The sequence below is a fragment of the Euleptes europaea genome, chromosome 1 (genome assembly GCF_029931775.1).
Source record: "Euleptes europaea isolate rEulEur1 chromosome 1, rEulEur1.hap1, whole genome shotgun sequence".
Taxonomy (NCBI): Eukaryota; Metazoa; Chordata; class Lepidosauria; order Squamata; family Sphaerodactylidae; genus Euleptes; species Euleptes europaea.
This window is the reverse complement of record NC_079312.1, coordinates 131,685,767-131,703,647: the sequence shown is the minus strand read 5'-3', so window position 1 is coordinate 131,703,647 and position 17,881 is coordinate 131,685,767. Positions and strand designations below refer to the sequence as shown.

The 17,881-nt window shown below is 41.3% G+C and overlaps 1 protein-coding gene across 2 annotated transcripts in view; it reads left to right on the top strand.

The window, feature by feature from the left end:
• The window catches only part of MBTD1 (mbt domain containing 1), a 62,913-nt gene that overhangs the window by 9,043 nt on the left and 35,989 nt on the right, over positions 1 to 17,881 (top strand). Inside the window, exons 2-5 of one of the 2 annotated variants that reach the window (XM_056856953.1) lie at positions 5,877 to 6,078; positions 8,778 to 8,911; positions 13,459 to 13,573; positions 14,210 to 14,295. In XM_056856953.1, coding sequence (XP_056712931.1) covers positions 5,877 to 6,078; positions 8,778 to 8,911; positions 13,459 to 13,573; positions 14,210 to 14,295 — 537 coding nt within the window. Of the gene's footprint in view, positions 1 to 5,876; positions 6,079 to 8,777; positions 8,918 to 13,458; positions 13,574 to 14,209; positions 14,296 to 17,881 lie in introns of both variants that reach the window. The other variant, XM_056856944.1, reaches the window with a different exon arrangement.

Below are 17,881 nucleotides of genomic sequence, written 5' to 3'. Positions count from 1 at the left end.
CCCACAACCTAGCCAAGGGCCAGAACTATCTCCCGATCTCCACGATCCAGATTTTCACCGATGCCAGTTTGGAAGGCTGGGGGGCGATTCTGCAGCAACAAGTAGCACAGGGTCGTTGGACACCAGAAGAGAGTCACCGCCACATAAATCGGCTGGAGTTACGGGCAATCCGGAAAGCCTTGATAGTTTCAGCCAAGAATTGAGAACAGCCACATCCTGCTGAGAACGGACAATGTCTCAGCAAAAGCTTACATAAACAAGCAAGGCGGGTCTCGTTCCTCCTTCCTTCACGCAGAAGCCATAACAATTCTGAATTGGGCAGAGGCTCACTTGGCGTCCATCAGGGCAGAGCACATAAAAGTACTAAATGAGCAGGCAGATTGGCTCAGCCGACAGCAGGTGGACGAGCGGGAGTGGTCCTTGAAGAGAGAGACTTTCCTTCAAATAACGGAGAAATTCGGAAGACCCATCATGGACCTCTTCGCAACAGGTGAAAATCACCAGCTCCCAAGGTTCCTGTCAAGATTTATGCATCCAAGGGCAGAGGGAATAGATGCACTGTTGTCCCCGTGGCCACGGGGTCTCCTTTATGCATTTCCACCTCTACCAGTGATCGCCAAAGGTCTACGAAAAATCAGACAAGAGAGGGCCCTGGTCATCTTCATAGCCCCTCAATGGCCCCGACGACCTTGGTTCGCAACACTGAGAGAGCTATCGATCCGGGAGCCATGGTCCCTACCTCCAGTCCAGGACCTTCTCCAACAGGGCCCCTTAGTACACCCAGATCCAGCCTGGTTAAAGCTGACCGCCTGGCTTTTGAAAGGTCAAGGTTGCTAGAGACGGGCTATACCCCAGAGGTCGTTGATACCATGTTGGAAGCCAGGAAACAATCCACCAGGCGCATATACGATTTTTCCTGGAAGGCCTTCGCTAGATGGTGCGGGAGAAAACATACTGATCCAGTGACCATTTCCACTGGCAACTTGCTTGACTTTCTCCAGGAGGGATTAGCTCAAGGGCTGAAAGCATCTACTCTCAAATGACAGGTGACGGCGATCGCGACGGTTGTTCCCCAACTGGATGGCTACCCAACGTCAGGGCATCCCCACATAGTCACTTTCTTGGAAGGAGCCTCGGCCATCTCTCTGCCGACAATTCATAGATTTCCGACTTGGAGACTTCACGTGGTACTCCAGGCTCTGACTCGACACCCATTTGAACCCTTACGGGAGGCTTCCCTGGGTCACCTTAGGATGAAAGTTCTCTTCCTCACGGCTGTTACATCAGCTAGAAGGGTGTTGGAACTGGTGGCTTCGTCATCTAGAAAAAGCCTCTGTGTCTTCCACGTGGCTAAAGTAGTACTACGTCTAGATCCGGCCTTTATCCCGAAGGTAAATTCTACGTTCCATAGACAACAGGAACTCCATCTTCCATCCTTTTCCCCTCACCTTTCTCATCCAAAGGAGAAGAACTGGCACACTCTGGACGTGAAAAGAGCTTTACGCATCTTTTTGAGAAGGACGGAACCTTTCTGGCGCTCGGAGTCTTTATTCATTTCTATTTCATCACCCAATAAAGGTTGCAAAATGTCAAAGACAGCTATCAGCAAGTGCATCAAACAGTATATCCAGCTGTGCTATCAACTTAGCAACATACCAGTGCCGTTAGGAATTACCGCTCACTCAGTCCGCAGCGCCGCTACTTCAGCAGCATTTGATGGCCGTGCATCCGTGGAAGAAATATATAAGGCTGCGACCTGATCGAGCCCTTCTACATTCATAAGACACTACAAGATAAATGCCTATTCTTCATCCTACGCGGCATTCGGCAGGAGAGTCCTCCAGAATGTTGTATCAAATGATCAATGAAGACTCCCTCCCAGTGAGCATCAGCTTTTGAAGATCCCACTGATGAAGATGTACTCCGAGCTCAATGGGAGAACGGAACCTTGGCTTACCTGTGAAGGTTACTTCTACACTGAGGGAGGAGTACATCTTGCCAGCCCAGGGTGAAGAATGGATCAAGATGAAGAATGTAAAGTGTCCAGATAAAGCTGAATTTAAAAAAAAAATTAAAAATGGGAAAACAATATGTTATATATAGGAACAATAATTCTTGGTTTTAAGCTGTGTTTTTTGCAGTGGCTGCTCCTTGTTCTTTTGGGTGCGCATCTGTCTGTTTTTAAAAATTCTGCTATGGAAGTCCTCGAACTGGATATCAGAGGGTGGTCCTAGCACATGTGACAAGAAGCAAAGGTTTTTTGGATCCTGCCTCCCTGAGCATAGGAACGACAAAACCAGCTGATGAAGATGTACTCCTCCCTCAGTGTAGAAGGAACCTTCACAGGTAAGCCAAGGTTCTGTTCTCTCACCTGTGCTCTTCAACATTTATGAAGCCACTAAATTAGGTCATTTGGAGCTTTGGGGTTTGATGCCATCAAAAGGCAAATGACTCCCCCTCCCCATCTACATTTCATTATCCAAGCCTCCAGATTTGTTCCTCCTTGCTTTGAGGCTGTAGTTAAGTTGCTAAGGTAGAACAAGCTGAATACAGACAAGACCAAGCTGATGCTGGCCAGAAAGGCTAATGTGTAAGGGATTAGTTTCAGTTGTAGTGAATGGAATGGCGTTGGCATTTTCACAGCAGGTTAAGAGCTTGGGGATGCTCATGGCCCAGTCGTTGCTATTTGAAAAATCAGTTGGCTTAGTGGCTAAGCATAGGTTGGTTTAGTGGCCTTCTGTCATCATGTGATAACCAACTGTCATCCTCTTTGGACACTGCAGATCTGCTATGGTGATCCATGCTTTTGTTAACATTGAAGTACTGTAGCATGCTCTACGTTGGGCTGCCCTTGAAGACTCCCTGGAAACTTCAGCTTATTCAGAATGCAACAGCCCTGTTATTGTTGGGCTAGCTGATGGGAACGTATCTTGTCTATGTTAAAATAGCTACCTTGGCTGCAGGTTTATTTCCAAGTCCAGTTCAAGGTGTTGATTATGACTTTTTAAGCCCTTCATGGGCTATGATCCACATATCTGAAGGACTGTTTCATCCCATATATCCCTATGGGTCTTAGAAGAGATTGATTTTCTGGAACTAATATCACAGGGAGTGACCCCCTTGACTGTCCCATTGACCAAAGAAGCTTGTCTGGTAAGTACACCAGGGACTTTTCAGTGGTAGCCTCGCAATTATTGAACAGCCTCCCCAGGGAGGTCACCTGGCCCCCTCACTCTTGGATCTTTAGGAGGCAGCTGAAGGCAATTTAATTCATGATGGCATTTGACTAGTTGTTCTGCCTACTGACTGCTTTAAATTATTGATTTTAATTAGTGGTGTTTATGTATTTTATGGTAATTTATTATTATTTACATTGTAAGGCTCCTGGAGTTCCTATAAGGCAGTAAGGCGGCTAATACATTATTTAAATTTTGAAAATTGTGCCATGGTCCTCAGGCTACCATCTACTGGCTTTTCCCCACTGAAGGTAGCTCACTTGGCACCAACCCCCTGCCTTCTCCAATGTATCTTCCTCCAGTGTGAGCTCCCTGAAGAGGAGGAGGGGTACCGTGTTGAGACGTTTTTAGGAGGCACTGCAAGGCCATTTTATTTTCCAGCCTTTTAATCAGGTATAACTGCAGCTATCCCTTTTGGAGGGAGGGGAATTATTTGGGTTTTTATTTTGTTGGCTTTAATTATGATTTTACTATGATTTATCAGCTGCCTTGACCCATGAGGAAAGGCAGGATATAAATATTTTAATAAATAAATGTATTAGTCTTAAAGGTGCCACAGGACTCTCTCCTGCACTTAAGCCAGTTTCTCTCTCGGCTTATACATTTATGTAGTGGCAAAAATTGGGAGAAATTTTTAGAACATATAAAATAACATCCTGACTAATGTATGATCATCACAAATAAGTTGTAGGGATAGTTACTTGAATCAACAGCACAGAAATATAATGTGTCCGGCAACTGTAAGACTGCTATACCCATGGGTACAAATTCATACTGTGGCTGTAATTTACATTAGTCTGTGTTCTGCCACATGTCTTGAAAAAGAAGTATAAACTAAATGCATGCCTAATTTCCCCCTTCAGCCAGGACAAAGTGTTTCACCCTCCTTTTCTCATGTTGAGCACCCAACCATGTTGAGCACCCAACCAGTAAAGGTATTTCTCAGTTGGAAAAAGCATGACTTAAGGAGAATGGTATTTTGCCTTCCTTTTTAATACAGTGGATCATTTGAGATGGTAGATTGTCAAATCCATGCATGCCGCCCCACAGAGTTAAGGATGGAAGGCATCGTTTTGCAGTGCTTCTTCTCCTATCTAATTGGTGTCAGGAGGTGGTGTTGTACCTGCTGTACCCCACTGCAGCTATCCTGTGGTGTCCCATAAGAGTCCATCTTGTCCTAATATATTTCACTATTTACAGGTGGCTTGAGATGAGACTGTATTACATGTTTGTGTGTTCAGTTCGTGTGTTCAGTATGTAGACGATGACCATTAATACTTCTGCAACAGTTTCAGGAGCAGCAATGAGCTCTTCAAATATTTGAGAGACTGATTTTGGAAGTTGATAACGAATAACAAATTGAAACAGAATGCTTTCAAGGTGGGGGAGTAGAGAAAGGGAGTGAAGGTTGACGGTGTGGTAGGAACTCTGGATTGTGTCCTTATTTATGCTTCCGTTTTCCAAGACCATTTTCTGTAACTGTAAAACTGCTTTTTTAAACTACTTTCTTTTTTAAAAGGAACAGACAAGAACAAGGGAAACTCAAAAGCCAGCAACTAAAGAGAATTTTTTTAAAAAAAGGAAAAAAGGTATACCCACAGACAAAAATATAACAGTGGTGGTAGATCTGTACATAAGTTTCTATAAAAGGTTTCCAAATATCTAAACATAAGTCCATGTGCAATTGTCGTCTATATGCCATGCATTCAAATATTGATAGAGTACTGGAGTTAGGCATTTATCTATCCAGTGGTGTAGTTCAAATCTTTTAGCCTGTAGTAAGGGCATGGAGGGTCCATTTTCATTGCCTCTTGGTCAGTAGGTTTAACAGAGGTCTTTTGTCTTTATGTGCTGTTTTGACATATAAAATGTATGGTTTGACTTGTACTGGGCAAGGGATATCCCTTTAGTTATGGCATTCTGTGACTGGGAATTTTGCTATGTATTGTGGTTCCAATGCATAGTGTCCCAATGCACAGTTCTAAACTATTGAGATGCTTATATGTTTCATTCTGTTTGTCAGTAACCATGGAATTGCTTCTTTGACTGATCACTGCTTGAGGATACTAGCTTACTTCAAACATTGAAAGTATGTGGAGGGAAACACGAGGGGACTGCCCAAATTCAGTCATCAACAAAAGACACTGTAGAGAATGTAAAGAATAGCAATGGCACATACCTGGGTATGACTTCTCTGGTTCTGTTCTTGTTATTAACTGGAAAGATTCTTGGTTTTTGGAATGAAGTTTGCTGTGGGCTGATAATGAAACTAACTTTATCTCAGAGTAAAATCCAGTGATAGCTCTGTTTTCATCCCCCCCTCCCGAAGTTCAGAAATCTAAACCAGATAATTTGTTACCGTCTGGCTGTTACCTTCTGGTCAACCAGAGTAGATAAATAGTGTTTAAATGTTTAAATATTTTTAAGCATATCAGCTGGTGATGAATTTTGGGGAAAAAGCAAGCATCACTTAATATCGTCTCGTCTTCTAATTATCTAAATGTTTGAAGAGTTTCATTTATTTGTGTATATAGAATTGTACTGTATAATTCATACTTCATGCAAACTTAAGATTTGTTGAAATGCTGAAATCGTATATCTTCAGAGACATCAGTATTTTTAATTTCTCTTGTGTTTTAGACTGAACATTCTTCACGGTCAGAAAGGAAGAGACGTGACTCGTTCGGGATGTTTGATGGTTATGATAGCTGCAGTGAGGATACCAGTAGTAGTTCCAGCTCTGATGAGAGTGAAGAGGAAGTTGCTCCTTTACCTTCCAGTCTGCCAATTATCAAGAACAATGGACAAGTCTACACATATCCCGATGGCAAATCTGGCATGGGTGAGCACAAAAACTTAATAGATTTCTCAGTTGAAAGTTCTGTTGAATGACACACAACTGTCTTCAGTTGTCTGAACTCAACTGTCACAGAATATTTCTGAGTTCTTTTATTCTACAGGTATGTTAGATATTTTGTTCACTTGTGGTTCTCTCTTTATATGATCTGCTAGAAGGTGTCTTACTGATAAATTACAAAAAAATGGTTTTAATTAGTTTTTGATTCTGCTTGGCATGCAGAAAGTCCCAGGTTCAGTCCCTTGCATCTCGAGTTAAAAAGGATCAGGTAGTAGATGATGTGAAGTACCTGTCTTTGAGACCCTGGAGAGCCACTGCTAGTTTGAGTAGTCAGTACTGACCTTGATGGACTAATGGCAGCTTCATATGTTCATGTCAGCCATAAAAGCATAGAAAACTATGCATTTAACATACTTGTTTTTACATAATGAACTCTAATACCTAAATATAACTTTAGCATAATTCCAGGGATATTTTGTTGCTTTAAAGCTACATTTATAGAATGGGAGATGGGGGAGAGTTGTAGAACACAAAAGTTTTGCAATGAATCAGGCTTGCCTCTCCCAAGCTAGGCTGTCCACCACTTCTGCTATAATCTTCTAAAATCACAATACAGTCTTTATTGCACACATGTGCATGTTCACACAGAAAAGAAACCAAAACTGATACGCCAATGGTTAAGATCCCAATTTGAAAGGAAAGGGAAAAAAGAGGAGCAACATAAGACGTGGGAGGAGAGGAACTACTTTAATTCAGGAATCTGAATGGTAAACTGCTGTACAGTTGAAGAGACCTGTTTTATAGCTGAATACTACTTGCTAAAACTCTTGTGGGCTTATAAAGAAATTCTGGTACAAAATTTAACATGTTGATTGAATCCGATTACTGCTTAAACAAGCGGCAGTCATCTGAGACATTTCAAGGCTGTTCTCATTGCCCCCAAGTCATGGAAGAAACCTCCCATTTTTACAGGCATTGTGTTAAGCAGGGCAAAAGAAGGCAGTAGATAAAAGTATTGTGACTAGACTGTAAACAGTTGTCATTGAACTACTTAAGTCATATGAGCCAAAAAACAATAAAGAACAACGTGAATGTCATTTCCAGCTGTTGACCTAACTTTTGGCAGGTACATGCTTTAGCACGATGAGCATACAGCATGATAACTTGCATCACAAAACAGAATGAGTATATGCAAAGAACTAAAGCTATTTTAAAGACCTATATGTGACCTTGTACAAAGACTTTTTGCAAGTGGTATTTTAAAAGTTTACTTTAATTATACTGTGCCTTTGTCTCCAGTGGAGACCCAAAGCAAGTTATACCATTCTTCATTTTATCCTCAGAAAGGCCCTGTGAGGGACATGAGGCAGAGAGTGTGTGACTGTTGCAAGGAACCTAGGAAGCTTCCATGGTGTCCGGGGATAGTGCTTGATTGGGGCCCACTCCCCTGACTTGTGCTGCCAAAACTGCCCACCCCCTATACATTGACTGGCCATAGCTCTGCTGGAGTCTCCGGCTGCAGGGGCAAGCAAAGCATGCCGGGAACCAGTGGCCCCAGCATGCCCAGAGCAGCTGTCACTGAGAGAGCCCAGGCCTCCTTGGAGATACCTGGCTGGCGACAGCTGCCACTGCTGAAAACCGGGAGTCAGGCAGCTCCCCAGCTATATCTGTGGCTTTGCACCTTTTTCCAGGCAACCCTGGAGGAGAGGAAGCTGGGAAAACAAGAGGGAAATGGCTGCCTAGAGGGCCAGCAGCCAAACAAGGATGGTAGGGGTGGGCTCAGGGCTTACTGATGGGGATGACTACCCTGGGGAAGGCACTATCAGCTGGCAGCTTGGTTCTCAGTGGGGCCTACCAGGAACAACTGGAGGGCAGGCCCACTGCAAGCCAGGGTAAGCCCTGAGGCCCAGTAGTCCTTTCCCATTGGCCTGTCGCCTTGGCTATGAGGGAAAAGCCAGAGTTGGAGGAAGGTGGGACAGGTGTGGGTGGATGGGGAGAGATTATGAAGGTGAGGGGTTGTTTATGCCAAGGATTGGCCAGGGTCCCAGCAAGGGCGAGACCTGGCCCAGGATTGGGCAACTGCCGGAGGGGCAGGAAGATGATCGGGGCTTAAAAGGGAAGCTCCTGATGATGGCTGGAGAGAAGAAGTGGGCTCAGCTCAAGGCTGTGTGAGCTGCTGCTTGGGGAAGAGATGAATAAGATGAAGCAACCCCCTCTACTTCCCATTCCGAGGCCTGGGGAGTCCCCCATGGCTTGCAGCAAGATGGCCAAGAGGCAACCAGCTGAAATTGGGCAGGAGGAGCACCTCACATGCCAAAGTGGGGATTTTAACCTTTGTGTCCCAGCTCCTAGTCTGACACTCTAGCCACTACACCACACAAGCTCACTGGTATATCCTTTATCAGAAGTGAGTTACCCATATTAAAATGAAGGAAGGAAGATGAAGGCCAAGAAAGGAGTGCATGTAGAACCTACAAAGACCTATTATGAATGCTTGATTTGGTTCCCAGAGGTGTGTGTGTGTACACACAACACACATGGTTTTAGCCAAATTTGGTCCTGTGAAAGTTAAATGGGACTGCCTTCTGTGTGAACTAATAAAAGCTTAACTATAGCAGCTTCTTGACAATGTGTGTAACATCTGTATGTCATGATTTTAGCATATTGATTCTCTTTTCCATTAGCTACCTGTGAGATGTGTGGGATGGTTGGTGTCAGAGATGCCTTTTATTCTAAAACCAAGCGTTTTTGCAGTGTTTCCTGCTCAAGAAGTTACTCATCGAACTCTAAGAAGGCCAGCATTCTGGCCAGACTTCAGGTAACGGTACAGTCACAATTTTATTCTCTTTATTACATAGATAAGCATATAAAGACACTTGTACAAGATTAATGATTGTTTTTTTTAAAAAAATGTTAGTTATTTTAAATGAAATGTAACATTATTCCAAGAATGTTAGATTAATTAGACTGGACCAAAGGGCCATTCGATCCAGCATTTGTTTCTGCCATGTGCATCTGAGAAAGGGCATTATTTTCTAAGCTAAAAATCCTGAGAACTTTTAACTTTATAAGGAAATTTCTTTAATCTCTTGATGATTTTGGTTGCCCTTTTATGTGCACTTCTATGATTTTTATTCAACTTCTCTAGATGCTGAGTTAATCTTTTTACAGTGATTCATCTACCATGAAACCCAAGATCTCTCTTGTGGACAGTCTGTAGCATATGAGAATGTAACTACTTTTATTGCTCAGAAAATTCTGGTTCAATAAGCTTCTGATAGTGTGAGCACCAAATATGACAATTAAAAAAAATGCTGTGTAGCCCAATCCTGTGCATATTTACTGAGAAGCAAGTTATGTAAAATTCAGTGGAGGTCACTTCCAAATTAGTTATATTTTTACAAGATTTCTAAGCCCCTTTACAATGTGATTTACAAAATAACCAGATAAAATTAATTTGAATAAACTAAAAACCCACAAATACATAGTTTCAAAAAAGAGTAGAGTAGTTGTTACCTATTTCCAGAATGCTATGAGAAAGGCAGTCAGACAGTTTGTGGGACGTAGTTCCAGAGCATCAAATCAGAAACCTGTGCTGCTTGTACAGACCAATGTGACTTCTACCTAAGGCGGAACTTGAAGCTGGGCATCATCGATAGATCTTAAGTTCCTGATAAATTCATTAATGGGTCCCAGGACACAAAGGGCTTTATAGTTCAAAACTAGCATCTTTAAATGAGCTTGTAAATAAAATAAGCAGGTAGCCAATGTAGATGTTCAGTATGGGTGTTGCATAAATTTGCAGATGTATCCATTACAGTCTGGCTACAGATGAAGCAAGATGGAGTGCAGAAATACCCTCAAGCTATGAAACTGAACTTTCACCCGGAGTGCAATTCTGTCTAAAAAAAGGTTCACTGAGTCTCACTTGGAATGAGTTTAAATTTATTTACCCTTATCCAGAATATTACTGAACCCAAGCAACAAGTTCTGGATCATCATCACCTATCCTGGACTGGATGAGTTAGATATCGTCTGCATATTTGACACTGCATTCCATGACCCTGGGTGACTTCTCCTAGTGGTTTTATATACACAAAATTGATTCCCTAAGCACTCCACAGGGAAGAACTGTAGTTTCCCAGCAACACTTCATGGAGGTTTCTTTTCAGGAAGGAGCAGCACTGGTGCCTTTTACTTCCAGAAAAATTCCATGGCTAGTGTATTGAAAGCCACTGAGAGATTCAGGAGAATCAATAGGGTCACACACACCTGTCTTTGGGTGCAGGTCATCCATCAGTTTCTATCCTAAACCCAGTCCAAAACCAGTTTGAAATGGATCTAGATAATCAGCTTCATCCAAGAGCATTTGGAATTATCAAGCAGCTGCTTTGATGAGAACCTTGCCTAAAATCATGTTAGATGAAGGCCTAAAATTACCTAGCTCAGTGGAGTCGAATGAATTTTTTAAAGAGGTGTTAACAGACTCCTTCCAGACTGTTGGCCGGTAACCCTCCTTAAGAGGTGGGTTTACCAATTTCTGACTGGACAACATATTACAGCTGGATGTCACCAGTCACTTAGGGCAAGTTGTGGCCAGAATGTCTTCAAGTACTTCTTCTGTGTCCTTTGGTGAAGTCAACTGCAGCTGATTCAAGCTTTAACGATGGAGGCCATCAAGGGAACCTGGGGTACAAAACTAATGATCAAGACAGTGCCTGAGTCAGAGCAGATCCGAGCAAATTTTTTAGCCTGCAAAATGTTTTGCAAATTGGTGACAGCAGCCTACTTTTAGTTTCTTAGGCGTCTGTTAGCAGAAAAGTAAAAGTTCTTTGTTGCCAGCTTCACCACGTAATAGGTCTTCAAATGGGTTGTAAACTGTTTGCTTGGTTGTAAACTGAGTGCAGGGGGTATAAGACTCTGGAAAAGTATAATCAGCCATCCCAGCAGCTTCATCTCCAGCAGGCTTCCAGGAAATTCAGGAGCAGCCTCATATGTACGTTATGAGAATGGGCATCTGGGACAACTGGTTCAGTGACCTGGGCCTACTCTCAGTTCTAGAATTCTGCCAGGGGCTTGACGGGGGACCCTTCCAGATGGAGAGTTTCTCGCCAAAGAGCAGTCTGGAAGTTCATAAGCTCACCAAGCTTGTGACTATTTTTAATCAGTCTCCTTCCACCTGCAAAGGTTAACAAGCCCCATGACTCCCAGGTAATGATTTGTTCTTAGTGAGGGAAACAATCAAATCTTCCCCATCCAAAGATCAATACCCTCATGTTCAGAGCAAAATACCAAGTTGAAAGATTGACTAGTAGAGTGTGGGAGGCTGAAAGCACATTGGAAGGAGCCTCTCGACTGTCATAGCACCCATGAAATCTTGAGCTACTCCAGATGAAAGATATCAGTATAGGTATTGTAACCCAGAACTAGCAGCCAGGAAGTTGCCAAAATCAGGGTTGAGATGCTCTCTGAGCTCAGTTAGGGAGTCTGTTACATGTGGGGTAGGCAGTCTAGTTACAGAATTTTCAGTCTGTTGCTAGTACCAAATACAAGTGACATACACATAGCAAATATAGTGTTTTGCTTATGGCTCCCATTGAACAAGATATCCATATGTTTCATGGCAATCCACCTGTCCAGTCAATTTTTTCATGCTGAAACTGTGCCAAGTAACTGGCCAGAGAATGCTGTGTCAATACTGGGTGGTTTGATCTTTCCAGGACTCCATGATACATGCCAGGCTGATATTTTCATTCAAAATAAAGTCCTGGATAACAGGTGTTTGATTGAGGACCGGCCTGACAAACTATTGGGAATCCAGTACAGTAACTTGAGTCCCAGAGAGCAACGTTTTCATCCAACTCTTTCCTTGCCGAGCTTCCAGACCTTTGTTCTTGTTCCACTTAGAGTTCACCTCCACTTGATGTCCAGGGGTACCACTGTTGGCCTCTTTAGGACTTACCAGAAATTCTCCTTCACAACAGGCCAGAACGGCTAAGAAGAGCCCCTTAATTGGGAGTGGGAGAGATGGACCCTGAAGCACAAAACACACATAGCAAGTTCCAGGCTGCCTCACCTGCTGACATAACCATGCTCTGTAGCTCAATGCACGGTGGAGGAAGAGAGTCTGCTAGCTGCTTTTGCTTCTGCTAGTATATTAACTGCTGGCGGTCAACTTCTCTCTGATCTGGGTATAAGTCCTCACCAGAAGTTCCGTTAGTCATAGTGTAAATATGCATAGGATTGCAGCTTTAGCAATTTGATTTGTTGAAGAGTTAAAACTATCCAGGTGCATCTAAAATTATCAAATCTCAGCATGAAACATGGCACTGGATATAAGAGGGAGATCAGAATGGGTGAGACCAGTCGCTACAACCACCATTTTCAGTCCTCTGTAGAATTTATGTAAAGGTTGCTTTACAGCTCAGTAGCCAGATAAATGCTAGTGCAATAACGAAAGGAGGCAATGGGGCTGTTCGTGCTAAATCGTCCTGTGGGTCTTGTTCATCCTATTTAAGGTTACGTACAAGGAATCAAGCAGTGTGTATGTGTATTATGCTACTCTTGGAGCAATGAATGAATAATAAAACTGGCTGCCATGGGCCACTTGCACCTGCAGTGTTAAGTGTCCCTCTGTAACAGCAGAATACTAATGCATTTTCATCTGAGAGTACTTGTTAGCTTAAAAGATCATGGTGGCTAATTCTGTTGCTCTCTCTTGAATCTTAATTCAGAGTGTGAATAATTAGGATTGGGAATTAAAGGTTTTCTAACATGCTGGATAACCCTCTCAAACAAAAATAAACATTTAATTTTTATATTCTGACCTGAAACGGTATTTCCTAAATATATTCCTGAATCTGACACTTTAAAGAAAAAACCTGTGCCATTGACATGATGGCTCTGATTTTATTCATTCTAATCCTTTTTAGATACATATTACTGGCACACCATTTCTTGTGATTGAATTTTACAGATTAGTATATAGGAATCCTATGCTTTTTTTCCCTATGTGGGGTTCCCGTTAACTATATCACACAACTGCTTCATGATTGTAATAGACTTAAGTGTTTTCTCTAAACTTATATTATTGGTAAAACAACTGCTAGCTAAATGTTTTATGAATGATCAGATAGAGGCAAGTGGATTTTATCCATAAATTGAGGACAGCACTTAATCCTTTCCTATCTGCTTTCTAATTATATTTTTTGTAAGAGTTTCTTTGCACTTGGGGTTTGCTTGTTTAAAACAAGTGTTTTCCTTCCTGAGAAATTTTGTTAGTAAAACAAGTATTTCAGTGTTTTGAGTAGAATGGCAGAACATTGTGTTTGTGAAAAGGACCTTATTTAGCTCTTGTTGTTTTAGGGAAAACCTCCAACTAAGAAGGCTAAAGTGCTACAGAAACAACCTTTAGTTGCTAAATTAGCTGCATATGCTCAATACCAAGCAACAGTACAGAATCAGTCAAAGACTAAAACAGGTAACACGGGCATTAAGAATCTGAGGAACCGTTATGATGGTAACATCTGTAACTGAGTGGGATCAATTTCAAAAGAATTGTAAGATCTTTTTAAATATATATAACAGTTACTTGGGCTAAGAAAGGGTGAATTCTCTAAATATTTTGAGGGGTTGGGGTCTTTGAAACAGTAGGATTAATTCCAGCTGTGGTGGGACATTGGTGGGATGACCCAATGATAAAGGATGCTACATAAAACCTATTGAGAAGCTTAGCTGATTGGTCCTTGCTTACATCTTTTTAGTCACATTTGAATATTGGAAAGATTACTTTTATCATATCACATTGGTTTGTTTTGAGGGAGTGTCTGTGACTGTACTTAATGATTTCCTAGGGGCTGTAATGGCATCTGTGCACTGCACGTGCTGCTATCTGCTTCCAGCCTCTAATAGTTAGCATTGGTAACAATCTGTATCATTTAGATGGATTAGCTTTTGAATATGCCTCTGAGCAGAAGGTTATCTCACAGTTCCTTTGAAAGTTTCTTCTAATCCAGCTTTTCTATGAGTTTCCATCAGACTAGAAACCACTATTTGGAAATGTTGTAAATATCAACTTACTTATATACCTTGCTAAATAAAACAACTCTCATTCTAGCATCTGTTCCAGTGGAAGGTTTCAGCTGGGGCAACTACATCAATAGCAATAGTTTCACAGCCGCTCCTGTTAACTGTTTTAAACATGTAAGTATGTTTCACTTTACTGAAAGTAGTGTAAAAAAAGTGTATAACTATGAAATAAAGATTCAGCAATTCCCACCCTGAAGAAGCTAACTGCTTTTCACTTAAGGCTGTTAGAGCTGTTGTGAGGAAACCTTGAAAGCAACCTTTGGTTATTCCTGTGGTTCTCACCTTCATGCATATAGCTTCTTCCAGTTTCCATAAAGTCGCTATCTTAAGCTGCTATCTTAAGCAAGTATGCCATGATAAACAGCAATGTTTGACTGAAAGCCAGTTTGTCATGTCAGGCTTGGGTGGAGAGTTCTGCTTAGTACCTTGCTTGCTTGTGCTCTGAACTGCCTGAGCACTTCTTGTGCACCCAGTGCGGCACTCCTCCGCAAAAGGAGGAGTTCAGCACAAGCATGTTTTTCAGGTTGATTTTGCAAGATGGAGCATGTTGCAATAAGCTACTTTGTCGTTAATATGCGGCACATTAAGCCATGCGATAAAGTTTAGGTAGATTACTTCCAGAGATCAAGAATAAAATTGCTTCAATAAAAAGTCAGCTGCTACAGCGAAAACTTATGGTATTAACACAAGTGACATTTCTGCAACTACTTCTCTTTTACAGTTCCGCCATAAAGCAATTCAGGATTTCTTGTGTCTTGCTATCAGAGCGGGGAAAGCTACTTGGCTCAGTTTATTGGATCCACCAGTACAGTTTTAATTGCACTCTACTAGATCTGCCCATCCCTGTAGCAGTAGCAAACATGGTGACAGTGTGTGTGGGGTGTGTGAATGCAATAACAGGCAGCAGAACAAATCTAGTCACTGTTATCAGGGCACCGACACCAAGGCAAGGCAAATGCTGCATCTTTTTAGCCTCTTACAACTTGTTGCCACCAATTCACGTTTTCTCCCTCTCCTGTTCATTTCCCATCTGTCCATTGTCAGTGTGAGTTTAGGCATACTGAAAGAGAAAAGACCAAGGTCAGCAAGTAGGGCAGGTGTGGCTGCAGCAAAGGAGTATCCAGGCAGGCTCCCTGTAAGCAGAGGGACCTGTGTATTCACTTTGCAGCCTCTGGCAGACATAGTCGGGATTGCCTTGCTGACTTTTGGTTTTCAGTGTTATATAGGCCTCAGAACTGAATCCTTTCATAAGGCAACAGAAAAGTAAACATGGTGAGAAAGAAGAAAAGTGCATCAGATATGTACATTAGAGATGCTTCTCCTGTAGTTATTATTGAAACAGAGGGCTTCCATTATTTTTCCTGTTTTTGCTTAATTTTAAACGAGACTTCTGTTTTTTTTTTCCTTGGTAAGGTGTGATATATATACCTAGCAATTTTTTACCCAGTTATGCCTGTAAAATATTCCGCTAATTTAACTTATACATTATTTAAGCTTGTTTGTATGGTGTTGGGAGTCTAAAACAAGTTGATACAAGGAACAAAAATATCAGGGAAGAAGGCTAATACTGATTCCAGGTTAAAGTTTATCTTTAAACCTGCTAATTGACCCTGCACAAATAATTTTTGCCTCTTGGATGTTCTCTGATTGCTCCTTACCTTAGGCAAATGGGTAAGTGACAAATGCGGCTTCTCTTTCTTTTTTTGCATTTTACTTTGGATGCATTTGAGCAACCATTTATGAACATAAGCACAGTGGGCTAGTCGTAAAAGCAGCAGTATTACACGAGGAGGCAGAGAGCCATCCAACACATCTAATTATTGAACAGTGGCAAAGTCTACACTTAATGTTTTGTAGTAAAAGCCTGGTAAAGTTAGGGAATTGTCCAGGTCAGGAACTGATTGGTAAGACTTCTTGGAGTTCATTGGCTATTTCTATCTTGTTGCATGTCATAATACCATGGGTATTTTTCCTAGTTCTTTTCCATTCAGCTGAGGCCACTATGGCATTGTGTCTCAGTCTCATCCTGTATGCAAAATTACGGCTGTACATGATAAGCAGCACAAAGATGGGAAATGCGTTCTCTTTCCACTAGTGGGCCAACTAATGTTCCTCAGAATGCCCTTAGTGGGTGAGCAGCCTGTAGTATAATGATGTGATGCCGGGCAGGCAGAATTCATGTGTTCCATAAAAAATTATTTTGGTAGATTTTATTTGAACCTAATTTTTATTTGAACCTAATTTTTAAAAGAAGAGATAATTTGAAAATATCAAATCAATCTTTATTAATGCAGTCATAGACCAGCACAAATCACAACAAAATTCAAAACAGTAATTTAAGGGAAATACAACTTAAGTAAAATAATAAGTAAGGTTATTCAATTCTATAATATGACTAAAAGTTTAAACTGTCAGTGATTGATGAACTTCACAGACCGCCACACAGAACTTCACATTACATGCCGAAACCAGTGGGTTTTCATCAATAAGTAATATACAAGCATAAACTGACTCTGATCGTCCAGGATACCAACTAAACAAGGGAAGAATAAACAGCTCTCTGCTGAGTCATACAGAGAAACTGTGCATTAGGAACTTTTAAGGCATTCAGTAAATGAAAACTGGCACCCATCAGTGGAAAAATATATAGGTAGTACTAAACCTTTGTAAACCACATCTCTAATTTAAATTTCATGTTTTGCACATGCACTTGGTGGGTTAAATTTGGTCATGCTTTTAGCTTTATGCCTGAGATCATCTAAAGTGAACCATGCTCTCTTAAACATTGATGATTTTATGTCATTAGCTGCTTTATGTTCTGTTTGATGTCAAGGAGGAAGATGCCTTCTGTACTAGTTGGCTTTCCCCTCCTCTGTGAACCATGCAATGAGTTTTGGGAATAGCAGGTTGATGTTGGTCAGTAAGGAATATGTAGTGCATTAACATGCTTCCTGCAGGTATGGTTCAGATGTTGTTCAAATACTGCTAGTTCATACAGATAGGTTAGTTTGCTTTGTAGAAGTTATAAAGTCTTACACGCCTAGTGCTTTCCCCTTTGTTGTAGGATTGTGTGACTTCTGTTTTTTTTAAAAAAAAAAACAGGTTCAATCACTAATCTTAAAAGCTTTTCATCTCAAATATTGATCATTGCCTATTGTTCCTCCTTGCACAGAAATTATTGTTCTTTGGAAATGTATTAATTACGCAGGCTTCTTTGCTAAATATTTGAAAGGGTATAATGTTGTATGGATATCACATTGTCTTCCAAATCAAAGATAGCAGCAAGAACTTACAGTGCAAACTTGACTGTATGCACTAGAATGTTCACTAATAGGACAATATGAGGGTTGATGGCACTGTTCTCTGAATTAGTGTGAATCTGAAAATAAAAGTGATGTAATACTTTTTTATTAGGATTAATCAGAGTATTGCAGAACAATGTGAAATCTTCATCAGGCTAGATTTTTAAAAAAAAGCAGTAGGGAGATGTTCCAAGTCCTGATGTTAAGAACTTTAGTCTGCATCTTATGCAGGATGTGTTAGACAACGTTTGGTTCTGTGACACTTGTTTCAAGTGGCACCTAAGCCGCCTTAGAAAAAAATACTCTTCAGAACCAAAAAAAAAATGCACATCTTAAAATCTGACAGTTGATTGTCACGGTATTCATCAAGTGTTGCTACTTTGAATTGCAACTCATGT